General features: G+C 31.9%; 1 protein-coding gene across 1 annotated transcript in view; it reads right to left on the bottom strand.

Annotated features, from left to right (window-relative positions):
- Window positions 1-1,483: 1,483 nt before the first annotated feature.
- Window positions 1,484-23,015, bottom strand: part of LOC129910555 (uncharacterized) — a 61,763-nt gene continuing 40,231 nt past the window's right edge. The window contains exons 3-5 of the mRNA XM_055988018.1: window positions 18,872-19,008; window positions 1,587-1,763; window positions 1,484-1,524 (exon numbers count right to left, since the gene is read on the bottom strand). Coding sequence (XP_055843993.1) covers window positions 1,484-1,524; window positions 1,587-1,763; window positions 18,872-19,008 — 355 coding nt within the window. The remainder of the gene's footprint in view (window positions 1,525-1,586; window positions 1,764-18,871; window positions 19,009-23,015) is intronic.

The raw sequence follows: 23,015 nt of genomic DNA, 5'->3' as shown, positions 1-23,015 counted from the left end.
TTGCGATATCTGGAAAAAAATTTGGGTTGTGGTCGAAATTCTGTATGGGCCAAAATTCTGTATTCACAAATTCTGTTTTTTTTAAATTCTGTAAATTCAAAATTCTGTATTTTAAAATTCTGTAAATTCAAAATTCTGTATTCTAAAATTCTGTAAAAACAAACTTCTGGATTTCAAAATTCTGTATTCCAAAATTCTGTAAATGATAAATGAAAAATTGTTTTGATAATGAAAAAAAGTGCGAAAAATTGTTTTGATAATGAAAAAAAGTGCGCACTTTTTTTTCTTTTATCATTTACAGAATTTTGGAATACAGATATTTGGTATTTTCCTTGCAGAAAATACTTTGAAGTAAAGTATCTCCCCAATTAATTTGCATATGGCAATGACATACCTTGAATACCAACATATGAGTAATATTAAGCCAAGAATCTTCATTATGTACATATTTCATCAAATTGTTTTTTGTTATTTTGTATTTGTTTATTTTGTAAAGTAAGGGTTTATTTCTCTTTTTTTTGTAAGGTGTTTTATTGCCATTTGCTGACACCAAACTGAAATATTTAAGTAGAACATAAACTCATATTCCCTAATTTTTCCTCTGCATAGACTGTCACATAAGGTCACATAGCAAACGGTTCTTATACACTGTTATACTAAATTTGTTAATTGGATATAAATTGTTCAACAGGCAAGATAAAAATGTATAAGTTTGGAATAAACAGAATTCCAAAAAGCAGAATAATGGATTTGCAGAATTTTTAAAATAGAATTTTGGATTTACAGAATTTTGAAATACAGAATAACAGAAAAGCAGAATGTAATACAGAATTTTGTACATACAGAATTTTTTATTCAAATACAGAATTTTGGTCATACAGAATTTTGGAATGCAGAATAACGACCCGTTCCCAAAATTTTTTTATTTTTTTGTAGAAAATTAGCTATTATTAAAACTTTACGTCACTGATGAGGCAAAAAACTGATGTTTTCGACGATTTCTAAAATTAAGATATTTTTTTAAGAAAAGTATCAGCACATTTTTTGTAGAAAATTGTGGGACTTACAAATTTTATATGTATACAATACATTTAGACAACAACAACATTTACCGCTTGAAGTTATATATGTTTATGTGAAAAATCGATATTTTTGAAATTTGGTTTTGAATGAAACAGTCACCATGGGCTTTCGTGTACGTATTTCCTATGGCAAAATAAAGATAATTGCATTTAAAAATCTTCACATTTTGCATAGACAGTTGCAAAGATTGTTTCTCTTCTTTAGCTTAAAAAGATTCAATTGAAAACTATACTAATAACAAGGCAACACAATACAAAGTCAAAAGGATGTGAGAAAACAACAATTCTTCAAGAGAAGTCAATGATGCTATCGATGTTAATATCAATTATGTTGTTATTTTCTTCCTTACAAAGTTTAAAATCTTCCAGCAAATCATTTCAAAGTACCTTTATGTGTGTTCTTACAACAAACAAACAACCAAAGTACTCTCCTTTTCCATTTCTATAAACTTCAATAAGTATGTAACCTACACAAAAGAGGAAAAAAAAAAAAACAAAACTTACCCAGATACGTTTCATGTTGAGGCATGTATTCTTGCATTTCTGCCAGCAGCATAGCAATTTCCTGTGAGTCCTTTGTTATACTACACAATTCTTCCTGATTGAAATCGGGTGTTATTTGTTTACAAAGTAGAATTTGACTTATTACGTTGCCAAGATTCGACGGGCCAGCACGGTTTTCTAAAAAAAAGAAGAAAAACAACAACTAAAAAGTGAACATAATAAAACAAGGCAAAAAAAAGTTGTACTTGTTTTTATATAGAAAGAATCCTTTTATGGAACTTATTTTATTTATATTCTTTACTTTCTTTTTTAAATCTAAAAAAGTTTTATGTGTATATTTTATTTTCTTGTTTGGGTATTATTTGAAGAAAACTATAACAAACTACTGAAAATAACGATGCTAATTTATAAAACGGTACACAGATGATATAGGCAACTATAACTACACCTATAATACTGCAAAAAAAAAACAACAAACTGCATCCAGGCGCAAGTTACCGTATTATTGATTTCTTTACAAAACTCTACTTCCTTTATGGTATTGTAACGTTTTATTCCGGGTTCACAATAAAACTTATTTCGTTTATTTTAACTTCCACTTATCTTTCCGTTCAAATAAGAACACACTTTATTTCAAATCAATTTACTTTTATTATTCGCTCAAACAAACACACTTTTCAATCACTTTATTTACTACTAACAATTTCCAACACTTTATTTCACTTTGTACTGTACTCTTTCACATTCAAGATTAAACTGTATCCGGTCGGTGTCCACGCTGCCCTTTTATACCTGAAATTCGGAATTCGAGAATGTCTTCGAAGGTTCTCGTCTTTGCTTCTCGAAGCTTCCTTTCCAAGAGGGGGCGCTTCATACTTCCAGTCCAGTGGGATATTTTGGGATATTCAGCAGTCGAGGGAATTTCTTTGGATGCGTTCAGAGGGTAGTTTCTTAATTACTAAAGGTCCGTTCACATTTCTACCTTTACTGTAGCAGGTAGTGTGTTCAGACTTTTATCTTAAAAGTAGTTCGGTAATTCATCGTTACATTGCCCCCCTCTTAGGATTGTTCGTCCCGAACAACTCCATTGCTACTTTCACCATTATAACGATGTAAACGGTCACAATGAACTACCTTTAATTTGCCTCTTACCCCTCTCTGTATACGGTAAACCACGTCGTTGATTCTGGTTATTACTGTGTAAGGGCCTTCCCAGTTTTGTTGTAGCTTTGGTGATAGTCCCTTTTGTCGGTGGGGATTGTAAAACCACACAAGTTCTCCTTCTTGAAACCCTGTTGCTGTCGCTCGCGCGTCATATCTTGTTTTCATCCTGTCACTAGACGCTTTTATATTTGTCCTTGTCCGTTGGTGAATGCCAGCCAGTGTTTCTTTCAGGTTATCAACATACTCATCTATTTCCTGTGGCTCATTTGGAACACATCCGAATTTTATCTCACTTGGCAGCCGTATTGTAGAACCAAAAAGGACTTCCGATGGTGTATGTCCAGTGGAACTATGTGTTGCACTTCTATAAGCCATCAAGAATAATGGAATATGTCGATCCCAGTCTCGTTGATTATCGTTGACTACTTTTGACAGGTGTTCTTTAAGTGTCCTGTTAAATCGCTCAACCATCCCATCAGATTGTGGATGAAGCGGTGTTGTTCGCGTCTTCTTGATGCCAAGGAGTGAGCAAACCTCTTGAAAAATCTTAGATTCGAAGTTCCTTCCTTGGTCGGAATGAAGTTCCATGGGTACTCCGAACCTGCTCACCCAATGAAAGACAATCTTATCCACAACTGTTTTGGTTTCCTGGTTTGGGATGGCAAATGCCTCAGGCCACTTGCTGAAGTAATCCATCACTACGAGGATATACCGGTTTCCTTTGTTGGTTTCGGGAAAAGGACCTGCCACGTCTATTGCAATCCTCTCAAAAGGTGTGCCCACATTGTACTGATGCATCTTGCTTTGCATTTTTCTAGCTGGTCCTTTGCTAGCTGCACAAGTATCACATTTTCGGCACCACTTTTCAACGTCTTCTCTCATACGTAACCAGTAGAATTGCTGGCGTACCTTTTCCAGCGTCTTGTTGATGCCTAAATGGCCTCCAGAAGTTCCCTCGTGCATCTCTCGGAGAACATCATTAACCTTTGACTGAGGTACGATTAGTTGCATTACATAAGATTTACCATCTGCGGATTCCCACTTACGCCTGAGTAACCCTTCTTGCACATGAAGTGAGTCCCATTGTGCCCAATATGCTTTGAGATTGGGGCTTCGGTCGGAGATGTCGGCCCATTCTGGTTTCTCTTCATGTTCCTTCCATGCAAGGATGGGTTCGATGTCCGAATCTTCCTGTTGGGCCATCCTGAGTTCTTCATTACTCCAGCCGCAAATGGGATCAGCTCTCGTTCTTCTTACAGCGACAACTTCCTTTTCCTCTAGCCGTGTGCAATGCTTGCAGTCTTGCTTGCACGGGCGCCGAGATAATGCGTCTGCATTTGAATGTAGCTTTCCTCTTCGATGTTGAATCTGACATTGATACGTCTGGAGTATCTCGATCCATCTTGCTACTTGACCCTCTGGATTTTTGAAGTTCAAAAGCCAATTTAGTGCACCATGATCTGTGCGAAGAAGGAACTTCTGTCCATAGATGTACTTATGGAAGTGCTTTGTTGCCAATACCAGAGCTAGAAGTTCCCTTCTGGTCACGCAATAGTTTCTTTCTTGTTTCGAGAGTACCTTGCTGAAATAGGCAACGACCTTTTCTTCTCCGTCATGAACTTGCGATAAAACAGCACCAACTCCAACATTACTTGCATCTGCGTCAATGATGAATTGTTTGCCTGGAGTCGGATAGGCCAACACAGGAGCTTCACATAACCGTAGCTTCAGTTCCTGAAAGCTTTTCTCACACTCACCTGACCATTTAAAGGGTTTACCCTTCTCCGTAAGCTGGTGCAAGCTTTTGGCGATTCTCGCAAAATCCTTCACGAACCGTCGATAGTACGTTGCCAGACCGAGGAAACTCCGAAGTTGATGCTTGTCCTGAGGGGTTGGCCAATTCTTCACAGTGTCAACTTTTTCTGGATCAGTCATTACTCCTTGGGATGAGATGATATGCCCCAAATATTTAACCTCGGTCTTGAAAAGTGCACATTTCTTTGGATTTAACTTAAGATGTGCTTCTCGTAGCCTCTGGAATACAGCCTTTAGGTTTTCACAATGGTCATCAAATGTTTTTCCGTAAACGATGACATCATCCAAATAGACTAGGCAAGATTTCCAGGTTAATCCATTTAAAACGCACTCCATTAAGCGCTCAAAAGTAGCTGGGGCATTGCATAGCCCAAACGGCATGACATTAAACTGCCACAGACCATTCCCTGTGGAGAAAGCCGTCTTCTCCCGATCCTCTGGATGGATTTCTACCTGCCAGTAGCCACTCTTCAAATCCAAAGTCGAAAACCATTGTGCTCCTTCCATTGCATCTAGAGTATCGCTGATTCTTGGCAGTGGGTAGCTGTCTTTCTTCGTCACATCATTCAGCCTGCGGTAGTCGACACAAAATCGAGTGCTTCCATCCTTCTTTTTGACGAGAACTACCGGTGATGCCCAAGGGCTTTTGGAATTTTCGATTAGCCCGTCTTTCTTCATTGTTGTTATCATTTCTTCAACTTCACCTTGTTTGGCCAAGGGGAGACGTCTTGCTGGTTGACGAATCGGCCTAGCATCTCCTGTATCGATTCGATGCTGCACCAGTTGTGTTCGGCCGTATTGCCCGCTGGGTGAAGAGAAGATATCAGCATATTCATGAAGAAGCCTTCCCGCAACATTAAGCTGATGTTGACTCAGGTTGTCTGAATTGAGAATTTGTTTCTTTAGTTTCTCCGAGTTCACAGTCATCTGTGTATCCACCTCGTTGATCTTAGTTATTGCGGCCACAGATTCACATTGCCCAACAACTTCTCCTTTCTTAAGCTTGATTGGGTACGGTTTGATGTTAAGTATCCGTACAGGTACCATGTTGTTCTTTGGTGCCACAAGAGTCTTCCCGATGATGATGTTTTCGGAAATTTGCTCAACTTCTGGTTCAACCATGAGGTATCGATGGCTTCCAAAGTTCCCCTTTAACTTAGTCCACACAAAAACTTCTGAAGAAGGAGGCAGGCACATTTCTTCTTTGATGACAGTTCTAATTGTTGTCGAGTTTTCGTTGCCATAGACCATTGGAATCTCTACATTTCTGTATTTCAGGACTTGATTACCTATATCCAAAATGATTCCATGCTCCTTCATGAAGTCGATTCCAATGATGCACTCGTCACATATATCTGCCACCAAAAACACATGTGAAAACTCTAGTTCAGCTATACGGATCGTAAGACGAACTTCTCCGTACACTCTTGCTGCTTCTCCTGTGGCGGTCTTCAGACGGTAGCTGTTGGTGTTATGTAGCCATGTCATCTTCACCAAGTCTCTTCGTACAATAGAGGCGGTGGCACCGGTGTCAATTGTAGCCACGTGTTGTTTGTTGTTTATGGTCGCTTCCACTGTCAGACTTTTGTTGTCTCGTTTAGTCTGTGAGACTTGAATTGTGGTTCTGGAGCCATTGATACCAGAAACCAGCTTCTGCCCCTCGAAGTTGGTTCTTACTCGTTTTCCCGAATGGGAATCAAGATGAGCATGAAGGTTAGTTGTATCGCTTACCTGTTGTTGGGCAATATTCCTGTTTCCACAGTGTTCGCAAGCAGTTCTTCTTGGTGGCAATCTGCACTGCCGCTGGAGATGTCCTGTCTTGTTACAGTTCCAGCATCGAGCAGCTCCGTCTCGCTGGTTTCTTTGGAATGCGAGTTTTTGACAAGAGCATTCCTCCACTGTAACTTCTCTTACCCGATGAACGCCTTGAGAAGCCTGTTCTGCTGCTTCCATAGTGAGTGCAAACGCTAATGCTTCAGGAAGGGAACGTTTTCCAGCTGTTCGTATCGCTCGCTGAAGATTTATATCAGATACAGCACGTACAAAGGCTTCTGTCGCAAACTGATTGATAATGTCGTCTCCTGCTGTCGGATATGCCAGATGAGCTAACCTTTCAATATCTGCTTGGAGTTGTTGCAGAGTTTCTCCTCTTTTCTGGACTCTTGTATTGAGTTGGACGCGGAAGACTTCCTGCATATGGCCATCTCCAAAGCGTTTTTCAATGACCTGGACAAGAGCGTTAAAGTTACCATTCTTTTCTGGTGGTAAAGTTTGTAACAACTCAGCAGCAGGACCTCTAAGAGCAAGAGTCAGCGCTATACATTTGTCTTCGTCATCCCAGCCATTTGTTGTGGCAGCTGCCTCAAACTGTTTCTTGTAGATCGACCAAGAACTTTGTCCATCAAAGGTTGGTGGATGCATTTCCTTCTTCTTTGAATACTCACCAGAACTTTCTCGGGCCTTAATTTTTCGAACCTTGTCCAACTCTTTAGTAATGTCTTGGAATTTCTCTTCGAACTTTGTGTCCATTGCCAACAGCTTTTCTTTGTTTTCTTCAACACGCTCGTCAAGAGCAGTGAACTTCTTCTCGAAATCACCAAGCTTTCCCTCTAAAAGATTTTTCTGTTCTTCTAGAAGATTCTTTTGCTCATCGCGATGTTCTTCTAGATGTTTCTCCATTTTTTCGAGAAGATTCTGTTGTTCACTCTTTTGCTCGGTACGTTGTTTCTCAATTTTTTCGAGAAGATTCTGTTGTTCACTCTTTTGCTCTGTTCGTTGTTGTTCCATTTGTTCTCTTTGTTCATTGCGTTGTGTCTCAATTTTTTCAAGAAGATTTTTCTGTTCATCCTTTTGTTCTTTACGTTGCTGTTCCATTTGATCTTTCTGTTCTTCAAATTTTGCAAGGAGAACAGCCATCATGGATGACATATCGGAACTAGTACTTACTCGTTCTTCTACCATTTCAACTTCGAATTGAAATGTATCCAAATCTTCGTTTTTCTGGGTTAAATAATCCTGCAGGCGAATAATGAGGTCATTTTTCGATCCAGCAGTAGGAAGACCTCGTTTAGTTAATTCCGCCTTCAGCTCAGTCAAACTTAACTGATTCAATGTCTTACCCATTTTAACTTTTCAAAACGCGAGCACTTTTACTTGTTTCAAAATGTTTTACACTTTGTTTATTGTTAAAACACACGCGCACTTTTTATTTTATTCGCGAAATTATCTGATTCGCACAAATAAATAAGTTTTATTCCACTTTTCTGACACCAATGTAACGTTTTATTCCGGGTTCACAATAAAACTTATTTCGTTTATTTTAACTTCCACTTATCTTTCCGTTCAAATAAGAACACACTTTATTTCAAATCAATTTACTTTTATTATTCGCTCAAACAAACACACTTTTCAATCACTTTATTTACTACTAACAATTTCCAACACTTTATTTCACTTTGTACTGTACTCTTTCACATTCAAGATTAAACTGTATCCGGTCGGTGTCCACGCTGCCCTTTTATACCTGAAATTCGGAATTCGAGAATGTCTTCGAAGGTTCTCGTCTTTGCTTCTCGAAGCTTCCTTTCCAAGAGGGGGCGCTTCATACTTCCAGTCCAGTGGGATATTTTGGGATATTCAGCAGTCGAGGGAATTTCTTTGGATGCGTTCAGAGGGTAGTTTCTTAATTACTAAAGGTCCGTTCACATTTCTACCTTTACTGTAGCAGGTAGTGTGTTCAGACTTTTATCTTAAAAGTAGTTCGGTAATTCATCGTTACAGTATTTTAAAATTTTTTTTTTCTTATGTTTTTTCTATATAAAATTTTCTTCATGGTAACTTTCAAAGGATAATCAAAGGAAGAGGAAAAAAAAATATATAAAAATAAAAAATAAACAAACAACAAAATGAAAATTTATTCTAAATTAGAGAAAACTAAATTCCGTTATTGCAGTTTTTGCAGCTGAAACAGCAAGACCATAAGAAAAGGTCAAGGTTGAAGGATGGTTGAATAGGAAATTCCTAGAATGGTGTTGTAGTAAAATTGGAGTAAAATGCCAAAATGAGATGAAATATTTTAAATGTTTTCGAATTTTTTTTTGAATTTTATGCTGAAAGTTCTTTTTTGTGTTTGGAAGGATAATTTCATCCTTAAATTTAATATTTTAAAAATATTCTTTCAAAATCAAAAGATGGAAGGAGAAAAAATTCATTAATTTATTTACACTACCTTAGCGGTTTTAAATTTTGAGCTTGAACTTAAAAAAAAAAATAACAGGAATTTTAAGATGTACGAGGCAGCGAAATAAATTAACAAAAAATTAAAAGATATTAAAAAAATTTTTTTTCAAAAACTTAAAGGCACATTTTAGATTATTAGGCAAAAAGCATTTGAGGAAAAAAAGTAAATTTAAAGCAACTAGTAATATTGTAATATATTTAAGTGGTTATGTTTTGTAGATGGATAGCATACAGTCTCCGAAGGAATGACTTTTCAGGTTAAACGAACCAGAACATGTGTCGGTACGAATCTAATTGACTTAGATAGAGATTGTTATGCGGAACTAGACTAGACGCCAAAGTTGCCTGTAGAACTTATTCGTAAGTAGCTACATTTCATCATCAATCGTTTGCTTTTTGTGAAATTTTAATTTGAAAGTTATTATTATTTTCCACAAAAATTTTGAGTAGAAGAAATGTTTTTGTAATAAGAAAGATTTCACAAAAGCAAAAAATTACTCATACGCCACAGTGACCATCTTCTCAAAACTGCAAATATATTAACATAAGATTGTATTGCTTACTAAATAATTAAGTTTTAATTTTAAAATGTGTATTTTGAAAAAAAAATGTTGTTTTTTTTGAAGTGAAAACTTCTTTAGTATCGTAGTGATTTGAAACAAGATGAAACGAAAACGCGACACGACTTTAACTTGTTATAATTTTTTTGTTTTAATAGATAGATGAATGAAATTTGTACTGTAGATAGGTAATTAAATAAATTATAATTGTACAAAATTTCAATTAATTTCATATTCAAAATTCGGACATAACGGTAAAAAGATGTTCTTTTCCAACACACGTTATATCTTTTGATCTAGTACACATACAAATTTGATTTAACTTTAATAAGCATGCTGATAACATAACCTTTTATTTGATATATCACACATAACGTTACGTGCTCTACAAGTTACACAATCTTAAATTGAAAAAAATTTTAAAATACCTCAAAACACCTGTGGAGATCTGTTGGCGATGACCAGCTACCAGTGTAGGAAGTACCGTAATCTCAGTGTGGAAATTCGACATGGTTGACTTTAAAAAATTCTAACTTCTCTTGTAGACATCTTTGAAATAAGATTTATGTATCATTATACAAGGTGAAACAATAAGCTTTTACATGGGTTAAAATTTTTTATAGGTTGTCAAACAAAAAAATTTATTAAATAGAATTAGAAGACAAAAATACGTGTTTTTTTTCGCTTTTTTGATGGAAATTGATCGAGTTCAAAAAAATCTAGCTCTTTTTGTAGATGTCTTATAGACCTGATCGATATATATATTTTGAGCTTAGACAATAAGATTTCAGATGATATAAAATTTATATAGGTTGTAATATAAAAAACATGGATTTGAAGGTGATAGAATAAAAATAGGTAGATTTTTTATATATTTTTTTTTTTTTTTGCAAGAAAAATGATTTCTTAAGGTTTCACTTCTACCACGTGTGAACTGCACACATGATTTTTTTTTTTTTTAAGAGCCAATTTTTCAATACTCAGATAAACCTCAAATAGAGCTTATTCCTAGGAATAAAAGTTTTTTTTATATTGACATTTGGCAGTTTTTATTCTTCTGATAGTCTAACTGACGATTGAAAAATCAGGGCTAAGTAAATGAGAGTTAATATAGATAAATCAAACGCAATAATATCAATTCTAAAAATTGTAATTAAAATGTGAAATATAAATGAAATGTCTTAAAAATACGAAGTAAGTGATTGCTTACTATTTATTGTTTTTAAATTAAATTTTAAAAATTGTGTTTTATGCCTTACTATAACTTCCTATAGTAGATCTACCAGTTTCTGGGAGAAACTCAAAAATCGTTAAAATAAAATACAAAGGCGTATCCAAAAATAACTATCATTTAATACTATCATTCACTACTCATTCTTTCAGCTCTGAATTGCTTAAATGATTAATTTTTTCAATTTGGACAATGGTACATAAAGTCTTTTTACGGAGTAAAAATAGTACAAATTTGTTCAAGAGCTGTTTTTAAGCCAAAAATGTAACTAACTAAAACTGCGCATTTCTGAGAAAACGGCAACTTTGGTCGGTTTTTAGATTTTTATTTTTGGCTGAAATTCTAACCTGAAAATGAAAAAAAAAAGTTTAAAAACAGTGGAAGTTTTTTTGTATCTTTTCTTGTATAGTTACTCCTCACATGCCATCCAGATTCATGTCGTTCAAAAACGACATAAACAGTTACGAATGCAGTTCACAATCAGAGCGATTGTTCCGTTTTTTTTTTTGTAATCGTTTTTCAAAATATAAAAATCATAATTTTGGTCACTGTGACGTATGAGTAACTTTTTTTAATTGATTTAATATTTTAAAGAGTTAATCTTAGATCAAAATTCTGTGATTCTTTAAATGATTAATCTGGCAATGCAAAACCATTTGAAGTTGGAGTAGGAATAAAAAAATAAAACTATATGAGTTGTACTCAAAATCTAATTTTCATTTTAATCTTCCAGTCGGTTTTTTGTTTTTAATTCTGTAGTATAAGATATCCCTATATGAGGAGCTTCTTTCTTCAAGTATAACCGAAATTAAAGAAACATGCTAGGGCTTTATTGTCCGACAGGAATCAGGATTTGATATGTGTTAAGAACTAAGCTTTTTGTTTCACCTCTTTTAGAGTTTTGTTTTTTTTTTTGTACGGATTTTATAGATTTTTTAATTTAAATTATAATTTTGCTTCTAAATAATTTTTTTTCCTAACGTTTTCTTATGTCTTTTGATCAAGAATCTCCAAAAACTTTCTGTTGGTATGAATACCTTTTAGAAATTATTTTCTTTTTTTAAACTATTTTTTTCATAAATATCATAAAATGCACTTTATTGTTATTAACTCAATGAATTTATTCCAAGTATTGGTTTCGTGGTTAACTGTCTCAAATAAATGTCTTATTGTCAAATTTTGAAATATTTAAATTTTCCTCAAAAGCCTTGACTTGTTCTTTGTTTTCATCTTAATAAAATTAAAATATTTCTTTCTGTCAGACAACATTTAAAACGTCTGCTAAATAACTGAATAAAATTATCTTAATTTATCACCCAATCAACATCATTCTCCATACCATTTTTACTTAAATTCAAGTTCATCATCACAGATTAACCTTAAACACAAAGTCTACTTACTTTTCCTTAAAGCTAAAAAAAAAATCGATTTATCATTATGAATCATTTTCACCCTCTAAATCAAAATCAACAACACAAAACAAAAAAATGCCCCAAATCTCCCTCAAACAATCTTGACAATCTCTTGGATTCTAGGTTAAAGGAATAACTTTCCAAATATTAAATAAAATTCATTGAATAATTTGCTTACTTCCAGTAAATTTCCATTGATAAATGACATCAATACAATTAGCTTGAAAATAAGATATTAGTTTTCTTATCCCTACTCACTCACTCGACTCGACTCTGTATTGTTGTTGCCGTGGTAAGTTATAAACACTATCTTAAGGTCAGTGATGAAGATTAAGTTCTTCTGTGTGTGTCAGAATCTCAGAATCCTCGGAGGAGATATGCTACTCTAGTGTTTCTCATCGCTGTTTCTGTAGCTGTATACGATTACGATGCCGTAAACCTTCTTCAGATAGGAGCTGTCTGGAGGGCGTATTTGGTTCGTCGTCGTCAGTCGGTTCCAGAGAGTGGTTGTACGAATGGGATGTTTTCTTCTGTTCAGAATTTCAAATGAGACTTCATTTCTCAAGGTTTGTTTATGTTGTTGACACTTTAGAGTATCTGGGATATTATCTTATAGTCAAGGGATGTAAAGTTCCAAATTTTTTGAAAGTCATTTTATGCCAGTGAAGTTTTGACTTATGGACAATTTGGAAATGCCTTAACTTTTTCTTTTTTTTAAGCCTTGAAACAATATTTCTTTTTTGAGAGCTTCAAGACTGGAAAAAAATAAGACAAGATTAGCCTTAATAAGCTTTTAATATGTGTCTTTTCATCAAGCAGAGATGTAATTTAATTAATTTGCAACTTTATTCCCTGAACAATTAGTATTTCTTCAGCGAAGGAAGAAAAATTATTAGCCTTTGGCTTGACATTGATTTACTATCTAGGCTGCCTCCACTCTACACAAACCAAATACTGGCAATAAATATACAAAATTCACACACATACCAAACTTTGGTTCTATATTCCTGGCATTGATTACCAACAAAATACGACCACCATCACCACCTTCGGCAAAGGTAAAGGAGTTTTCTGTTGGCGGCAGCAGATTTTTTCGAAATCATAAAACCAAAAGTATAGAGATATATCTTTAGTCCTGGTTCTTCTTTTTTCGGATGAGATTGGGTTATTTGTTTTGTTTTATTATCTCGACAAAAAATAGATAAGAAAGAAGATACATATTCAACGACAGTGACAGGACAGGGATACCTACGAGGTATTTATGATTTATATTTGAATTGAATTGGATTGAATTGAATTGAATGAAATTGAAAATCTGAAAAGTAATTTTTGAAAAATGTAGTAAAACATTATACAATGTGATATAGATACTTGATGAATGTTTGATCTATTGAGTTTTGTCAGGATGTTTGTCGATCTATATAGTATAAGGAGCTACAGCTTAATTTGGAGTGTAGCAGTTTGAGGACCCTGTACAGAGGGGTTTTCGGAATTAATTTTTTTTATCAAAAATAACGGTATCTACCTACCTGTCATAAGAAAAATAACAATTTTGGAAAAGTTTAATTTTTTCAAAAACGGTTCTTACGATTTTGATTAAAAAATGCAAGGTTTTGTTTTAAGGTCTATCTTTTAATGAAAAAAAGTTATTTTCAAAAACCGTTATTAACGGTACCTCCCATAGAACCGTTTTATGAAATTGTTGTTTATGTACTCTGAACACTAGGAAGCAGCTACAATTGGAATTTAATTTTTTTTTTTCAAATTTACTGCGCTGCAGATCAATAATAATTGTAAAAAAAAGCAGTTAGTGCGAAAATTAAAAATAAAATGCACGACTGGGTTGCACGAACTTGCTCTTAGAGTTAAAGTTGCTTAAATTTGTATGACTTTTTATATAAAAATTTGGAAAAAAAATAAAATTCGTTTAAAAAAAAAATAAAATAAAATCTGAAATTAAATTGCCCTCCAAAACAAGTATGCAGTTTTGATTGATATATTAAGATGCATTTTTAGAAAAAAAAATGTTCAAAATCGTTAGAGCCGTTTTTTAAAAAACTAATATTTTATAAATAATTTTTTGGAAAAAAAGTTTTAAAATAAAGTTGGTATGCCATTTTGTAGAAATCAATAATCAACATCTTAAAACAAAATTTCAAACAAATTCAATGTCCCGTTTTCGAAAATTTGGTTTTTCAAAAAAAAATTTTCAAAAATTTTTTAAAAATCCAAAAAATTTTTTTTTCAAAATTTTATTTTTGGCTTATTTTAAAATTATATAAATGCTTCTTCACAAAAAGTTTCGTTGTAATCGAATAAGTGGTTTCGGAAATAATCGGATTTGAAACAAAAAAAAACGGTTCTATGGCAGGTACCGTTAATAATGATTTTCAAAAAAAAATGTTTTCATTAGAAGATAGACCTTAACTAACATTTGAATTTTTTAAACAAAATCGTTGGAGCCGTTTTCTTAATATTTCAATTTTACTAAAATCGGTCTATGACAAGTACCGTTATTTTTGGTCCAAAAAAATTAATTCCAAAACCCCTCTGGAAAGTTGCCAAATAACGCTACATACCAAGTTTGACATCAATCGGTCCATCCGTTTAGGCTGTAGCTTCGTTTACAGACAGACAGACAGACGGACTTCCAGGACCCACTTTTTTGGCATTATCTACCATCGTAATGTCATGGAAAAATGTTATTTTAACTTTTTTTTTTGTACGAATGCATAACTTGATATACAGTGACGAGCAAAAGTGGTCAAATGTTTTGCCTTTTTTGAAAAAGTTGTTTAAAACTTAGTGTTCCTTACATAAATTAAATCGTTTGTATTTTATTATTATTTTTCTATATTATGCCACCATTAATTTTCCTGATTAAAATTTAAAAAAATGCTTCATTGTCCAAAAATGGAGAGTATCATATTGTTATTTGGACTTGACCAATTCTGCTCGTTTTGGAAAAAGGCTTTTGTTTCAATATATTGAGTGTACTAGAATTAATTTTTACCACTTTTAACAATGCCGCGAGATAGGATCTATCAAGCTGTGAAGAAATAATTTTAAAATTCGGTCGTATTTCAGCTTAATGGAAAGCTCAAAGCTCATCACTATTAGGCTTGCGTTCTTTTACTGCCCTTACAATTTCTTCAACATTTTCAACAGATTTTCAGCCAAAATGGGTCAGGGCCTTGTGCTGACTACGCAACTGTCTTAAATTTCTGATTTCCGAAGCAATATTTGACAATTTTAAAGGTTTTGGTGGGGTCTTCATGTAGTTGAAAAATTATATCACACGACACGGAGTCTTCTTTTGCCAAAAAAAACTTGTTAAATTGTACCGTTTTATATCAAGATAGATTCTCCTCCTCATCATATCTTCAAATTTTATCAAAGGTCGGGAACTCCCCCCAAAAACTCAAACAGAACATCACCAAACCTTTTTTTTAAGTCAAAAATCGTTAGGTTAGATGAATTTTTACTAAAACTTTTACTAAAACTTTTACTAAAACTTTTACTAAAACTTTTACTAAAAATTTTACTATAACCACAAAAAAGAATCAATAACCAATGGGAAAAGTAGATTGGATTGACGAGAACTCAGAAGAAATAGAATGCAAATCTAGTTACTATCCAAAACTGGAAAAAACATTTCAGCAGTATCAAGTTTATAGAACGGACATAAATTATTATGGACTCAAGAATATTTTCCGGTGTTATCTTGTGCGAACCTATCCTGATATAAAACGAAACAATTTACCAAGTTTTTTGGCAAAAGAAGACTCCGTGTTGTCTGATATAATTTTTCAACTAGATGAAGACCCCACCAAAACCTTTAAAATTGTCAAATATTGCTTCAGAAATAAAAAATTTTAGACAGTTTCGTAGTTAGCATAAGACCCTGAAATAATCTGGCTGAAAATCTGTTGAAATTTTTGAAGAAATTGTAAGCGCAGTAAAAAAACACAAGTCTAAAAGCGATGAGCTTTGAGCTTTCCATTAAGCTGAAATACGACCGAATTTTAAAATTATTTCTTCAGAGATTGATAGATCTTATCTCGCGGCATTGTTAAAAGTGGTTAAAAGTGGTAAAAATTAATTCTAGTACACTCAATATATTGAAACAAAAGCCTTTTTCCAAAACGAGCAGAATTGGTCAAGTCCATATAACAATATGATACTCTCCATTTTTGGACAATGAAGCATTTTTTAAAATTTTAATCAGGAAAACAAATGCTGGCATAATATAGAAAAATAATTAAATTAAAACGATTTAATTCATGTAAAGAACACTAAGTTTTAAACAACTTTCTTAAAAAAGGCAAAACATTTGACCACTTTTGCTCGTCACTGTACATATATCGCAAGTAAAAAAATTTTCAATGACGAATACAAAAAAAAAATATTAGTTTTCTGGTAAAATGCACTAAATACTTTTAGACCGAGAGCTAACTACAAAATGAATTAAGTCATCTAAAGAATGTTGTAACTTGTAATATCATATGAAAGTAGGACAAGAATCATTTGAACTGGGAGCATTTTGGTGTGACCAACATGGGTAGAATTCGATTCGACCCAAAGTGTAAAAACATGAAAAAAGTCAACTCGCTTGGATAATTTTGTAAAATTAGTTCCTAACCGAAATTAATTTGGATTATTTATTTTTTGACGCTATTTGTTAGTTTGTAGTTTTTGAATTAAAAAAAAAATTAAATTTAAAATTTTAATTTTGAAAATTAATTTTTCAAAAACTTTTACATAAAATAGCTTTATTTAGTACACAATAAAAGGCATCTAGTTTGGCTTTATTAAAAGGTGTATCACGTTATTGAAGTTGTAACAATTTATTTGGAATATTTTTTTTCCCAAATTAAGTGATTTTTTTTTAGAAAATTGCCCTTCCTGACTAAACTGGGGTACTCCTTCGTTACGGTTTTTTTCTTGTCTTGACCCAACCTACACACTCAAGCTTTTTTCTCTTGAATCAAACTGTAAGTATAATGAATAAAAATATTTTTTCATATTTTTGTCACACATTTGGGTCGTATTTAACTCATGTCGATCACACCAAAATGCTGCAAGTTAAATTTATTGTTATATTACTCCCCAAGACTTTTTATTTATATGCATTACAATATTTTTTTGGTGACTTAACTTAAAAAAAAAGAATCAAAAACAGATTTTTTCGAAAAATTTGAACTTTTCGGCATTTAAAATTGTCTACCAAGGTGTTTGTCAGAGAATTTTCATCTTATTTTTTTGTGCTGATACTTTTGAAAGTATTATGTAACAAATGGTGTCAAAAAGTAAATTATAGAAATTACTTACGAGCTGATTTTTTTCATTTTACGCTTTGGGTCGATTTTAACCACTGTTGGTCACACTAAAATGCTACCGGATAAATTTATTCTTATTGTACTTATCAAGGCCTTTCTGTTGATAGGCCTTGCAACATTTTTTATTGATTGGCTTTCTTTTCTCGAAAATTTCGAGTTTTCGACATTTAAAGTTGTCTGTCAAGATGTTTTGTCAAAGGAATTTAGTCGGACTTTTTGCGCTGACACTTTTTGGAGTATTGTGTAACAAATGGCGTAAAAAAATATAAATTATGCAAATTACTTTGGGTAAGGAATTAATTTTACAAAATTATCCAAACGAGTTGACTTTTTTAATGTTTTTACACTTTGGGTCGAATTTGACCCATGTTGGTCACACCAAAATGGTTAGTTAAAACCGAGATAACTATTTTAAATAGTCATTATTGACTATTTAAATAGTCACATATAACTATTTAATAGTCAAAAATATATTTATATTTATATTGATATCTCAGCGAATATGTGAAAAAGTTGCCAGACGTTTTTGTATCTAATAGCTGTGTTAAAAAAAAAGTTCAAAATATTAATACAATAGTTTTGGTGTTCAAAAAATAAAAATACAATTTTAAGGCTAAGTTTCATAAGACGATTATTAAAACAAACTTCAAAGCTTCAGAGGTAATTAGTCAACTCCTTTTCTCATCATCATTATCCAAACAATATATTTTTCCCCCTCCTAGTCGATATAATCAACTAATGACCTGAACTCAATAATTCAAAATGAATTATTACCATCGGGTTTTATCCTTATCCAAAGTTATTAACATCATCTGCCAAAATGAAAACAAAAAACAAAATCCCAAGTACCCACTTAGCGAACAAAATATAACATTTACAAGATGTTTAGCCAGAACCATTATAAAAAAAAAATAAGAAATACATTTTCTGCCCATACAAACTGTGTAAAAGATATTAAATCGTTTTGCTGCACACTCAATTTTCTCTTTCTCAAAATTAATACAATGATAACGTCCATTTTGTATAAGAGAAAAAAGGTACAAAAAGAACATTATACCTTTTCGCATTTTTAAAATCCAAGATGATTAAAAATCACATTAAACGAAGAAATGAAAAGATTGCTTCCTTCTTCGTTCAAAATGATTGTATTGACCTAGATTTTTTCAGTTCTGCTTTGGAAGGTGGTATTAATACAGAGTTGTGAAGAAAAAATTTGTCCAAAATCTGTCAATTGAATAAAAAAATCCCTATTTTATCGGAAAATAATGAATTATTTCCCATCAAAGTAAAAAAAATACTTTTGTTTTTATTTATGAGTTGAATATTGTTAAATCAACATTTTTAAATGTTGAATTTAAAATTAAGTTTGTTGATTTGATATATTATCATGTTAATTTTACATGATTTTACATGAAGCTCTGAATTATATATTGTTTATTGTACTTTTCTATTAAAAGTAGCCTACTTTTATTTAACATTACTGTAAAATACATAAAAAAATAAAATATCTGATTGCTAAACTTACCATAATATCCAGACATATCCATTGGTACGACTTGTATAAGACGGTAGCTCTTAACTAATTCCCGTAAAAATAACTGTGACAGATAGAATAGCAGGACGAGATGTGGATTGTCTGTTAAGATGCCATCAGCAACGGCACTGCAATGACAAAAAAAAAAAAAAAAATACAGAAAATCCTATAAAAAAATATCTAAAAAATGCAATTTAATTGTGTTTTTTTTTCATTTTATTTTTTTTATCAAATCCTCTTTGACCTAAGAAAATAATAATAATTTTATGCTCTCAGGATATACTCGGATATAGGACATTCAAAGAGGAAAACAAATGCGAAACAATTTCCTTTTGGCAATTAAAAGCAATTGTGTGAAATGGGAAGGAAGGAAGGAAAGAAGGTTGTGCGATGTGATCATTAAAAAAGGAACAGCACAAGAAGCAAAAAAAAAAATTACGATGCAAATGATAATGATGATGACGCCTTATAGATGGGAAATGTTGTACGCCTCTGCGGTTTGATTTATTACTTTGGGTAAAAGTTATATAGGTTTTAAAATAAAATCATCCAGGGACGAGAATTTTTTAAACAAATTACGAGTAAACATTAACCACAGAATGTGTGTATAAAAATATATGCAAGTATAAATATTTTCTTCGTTTGAGAGATTTTTGTTCATTAAAAATGTTTAATATAAGAGCAATCTGCAGAACCCGGAAAATTACAAAAATTTTATAAAGGGGTAAATCTCTAGAGCAGTTCAGTTAAATTTCTGTAACGTATGTCATCGAATGTTATTGGATGTATGTAAATTCTGTTAAGAGCATTACAAAGCTGAGATGTGTTCCAAAAAAATAAAAAAAAAACCCTGATTTTCTTTTGCTTTTTAAGAGATAGATCATTCAAGAATTTAAAGAACCTTAGAAAGTATTTGAATTTAACTAAAGAATTATGTTGGACAGTTTGTTTTTGAGATTTGAGTTTGCAACAATCTTTTTGTTACAAGACGAAACAGTCGACACTTTTTTCATTTTTGTTTTGAAGTTCAGAAAAGTTCATGGCATGATTCAGGAAAAATAGTAACATTAGATTCTTAAGAATTTTTCAGATTCTCAAGAATTTCCAGACAATTTATTTCGGAAAATCGACCATTAGTCTCAAAAATGTTGGCTGGGTTTTCGACCCATACATTTTTGGACATTCTTTTTTAAATTAAATTTTTATAATTTTTTTACTAAATCAATGAAATATTTATTTTAATCATTACTTTAAAATATATGTTTAACATTTGGATGTTAAAAAAATATTTATATGATAACTTATGTAAAATAAATTAAATTCTTTTTACGAATTTAAATTTTTTGAATGTCATTTAAATAAAAGTGACCAAATTGCTCTTTTGCAATTAACTTTTTTTCAAAAATTACAAAAAAAAATTATTTTAATTCAAATTTGTTTTTCGGTTTTGGCTAAAATATAAATATTGTAATAGTCCGGTCAAATTAGACTAAAATAAGGGGGTGAGGTTACATTAATTCCCAGCAAGCTGAAAATTGGTAGGATTGTTGGAAACACCATCATAAATTAAATCTAAAAAGTCCTCATCGATCCGAGGTGTGGAAAAAAATTTACGGGGGTCAAAGGTCACAAAAACTGGTTTTTCACGATCTTCAGCAAAACGGTAAGTCTTATCAAAAAAATTTCAATGCAAGAATTGTAGACCAGATTATTATATATAAAAAGTGTCATGACACTTTTTTTCCTAAGACCCACCGTTTCTTAAAAAAAATTTTGAAATCTATTTTTTGATGCAAAATGTAAAAAAAGTATTATATGAAAAATTTTAAACACCTGTGGTATAAAATAAATCCATAGAAAAATCCGTAGGTGGCCAACTTTCTTAAAAACATTCTCGTTTAAGGGGAATATTTTTAAGAAAGTTGGCCACCTAGGTTTCTATGGATTTATTTTATACCACAGGTGTTTAAAATTTTTCATAAAATACTTTTTTTACATTTTGCATCAAAAAATAGATTTCAAAATTTTTTTTACGAAAATGTGCAATAGCACTGCAGTTTTTAAAGCGTTTATGTACTCATACAATTATTGTAGAAAATGATAGAAAAAAGAAATAAATAAAATTCATTCATTCGTGGTTGTAGTGAACGAAAACATAAGATGATAAAATTTAAAATACACTGAACGAAAAAAAGCCAATATTTTATGAACTGGTTGCGATAGAACTTTTTTCTATCTGTTTTTAGAACAGTCATAAGTGTAGCTATCAACCGTTTTAGGGCTGTCCATTCTCTATCGTACAACCTGTATATATTCAGACCTATTCTAAACAAAAATTCTCAAGGAAATGGTTTCGGGAGAAGGGCCCCTATCGGAAAAATGGTGAAAATTTCCATTTTTTTTTGCTTTCCCCATATTCTTAACCATTGAAGAACGAAATCCAAGCTAAAAAATAATGAAATTTTAGGAACTTTTCAGTTGGGAGATTTTTTTCAGAATAGGCCTGATTATGACGATTTCGACTCAACTTCAATTTTTTGAATCGTTATACCTAAGAAACGGTGGGTCTTAGGAAAAAAAGTGTCATGACACTTTTTATATATAATAATCTGGTCTACAATTCTTGCATTGAAATTTTTTTGATAAGACTTACCGTTTTGCTGAAAATCGTGAAAAACCAGTTTTTGTGACCTTTGACCCCCGTAAATTTTTTTCCACACCTCGGATCGATGAGGACTTTTTAGATTTAATTTATGATGGTGTTTCCAACAATTTTACCAATTTTCAGCTTGCTGGGAATTAATGTAACCTCGGATGTCTAAATTGACCGGACTATAATGCTTCAAAAATAAAATCTTGTTTTAAGAACAAGGGGCTGAAATTCACATTTTTTTTTTGCTAAAATTTTTTTTTTATAGGGTCATAATTTTGAAAAAAAGATATAAAAAATGTAAATCCGGAAAGTGTTTTGTTTTTTAGCTTAAAAGAAGTAACATTATTATTTTACAAAAAATTATTTTCTCAGTTGTCCGGATTTTTGTTTTTGTGGTCATAGACAGTACATGTTACTTAGATGTTACATAAAAATAAAAATTTAGTTTTGCTATTTATTATTTTGGAAAATAAATTTCTAGTTGAAATGTTTTTGACACGATAATACTAAAAAAAAATTTAATATTGATATTCATAGTTTGGGTTCGAAATTGTCAAAATGCGTTACTATTTCATATCTAGTTAAGAAATAAACCAAAAATGTTTCATATACATACAAGCCCTTGAGAATTAAGATAACATTATTAGAAATTATATATTTTTTTTTCTAGTGATATTTAAAGAAAATCGGATAAATTTTTAAAAATTATCTACGCAGTACACAAAATTGATTGCCACAAGAAAGGTTACCAGTAAAAACACAGAACATTCATTTTTTTAATTTTCAATTTATGTAAGAAAATAAAGCATTGAAATCTTGTTTACTGATTTGTGCCCCTAAAATACCAAACATAGAAAAAACAGTTATAAACTCATTTAAATAATCAGAAAATCATCATAAAAATCGATTGGTTCGGTGAAATTTGTCAAAGATAAAAATGCTTGACTTTTTTCTCAGAAAAAAAAAAAAAAATGGTACGTATACATCACAGTAACCCATTGTTACCTACATAAAAAGATTTATGGGAAACTACGTGTTTCTAAGTTTTCTAATTTAAGCTCATAAGTTTACGAATTTTGAGGGACAAATGTATGTGTAGTTTTAGTTATTGGAAGTGAACATTAATTTATTTGTATATTCTTGAGTGGTACAGAAAAGCTGAAAAGTAAATTTTTCACTTATAAAGTAAGGTCAATCTAATTTTGTACGGAGTTGATAATATTTTTTTAATTTTTTTTTTTTAAGTAAAGTCAACTAACGAGAATTATTTTTCCGAAAATTTGTTTTACTAATCCTAAATTTCATGTTAAAAGATTTAAATCTTGTAGGTTTATCTTCTAAGAAATTGTGTTTAAGAATTTCAAAGTTCCTTAAGACTAGGTACGTCGTCGGTGTACCGTAGACTAATAGAAAAGAGTTCCAGAACTTCTTACGTTGAAATAGTCTAGTTCTCTGAACTAATCGCTATAATATCTCTTTTTA

The sequence above is a fragment of the Episyrphus balteatus genome, chromosome 1 (genome assembly GCF_945859705.1).
Source record: "Episyrphus balteatus chromosome 1, idEpiBalt1.1, whole genome shotgun sequence".
NCBI lineage: Eukaryota > Metazoa > Arthropoda > Insecta > Diptera > Syrphidae > Episyrphus > Episyrphus balteatus.
The sequence above is the reverse complement of the archived record's forward strand: the minus strand, read 5'-3'. Positions and strand labels throughout refer to the sequence as shown.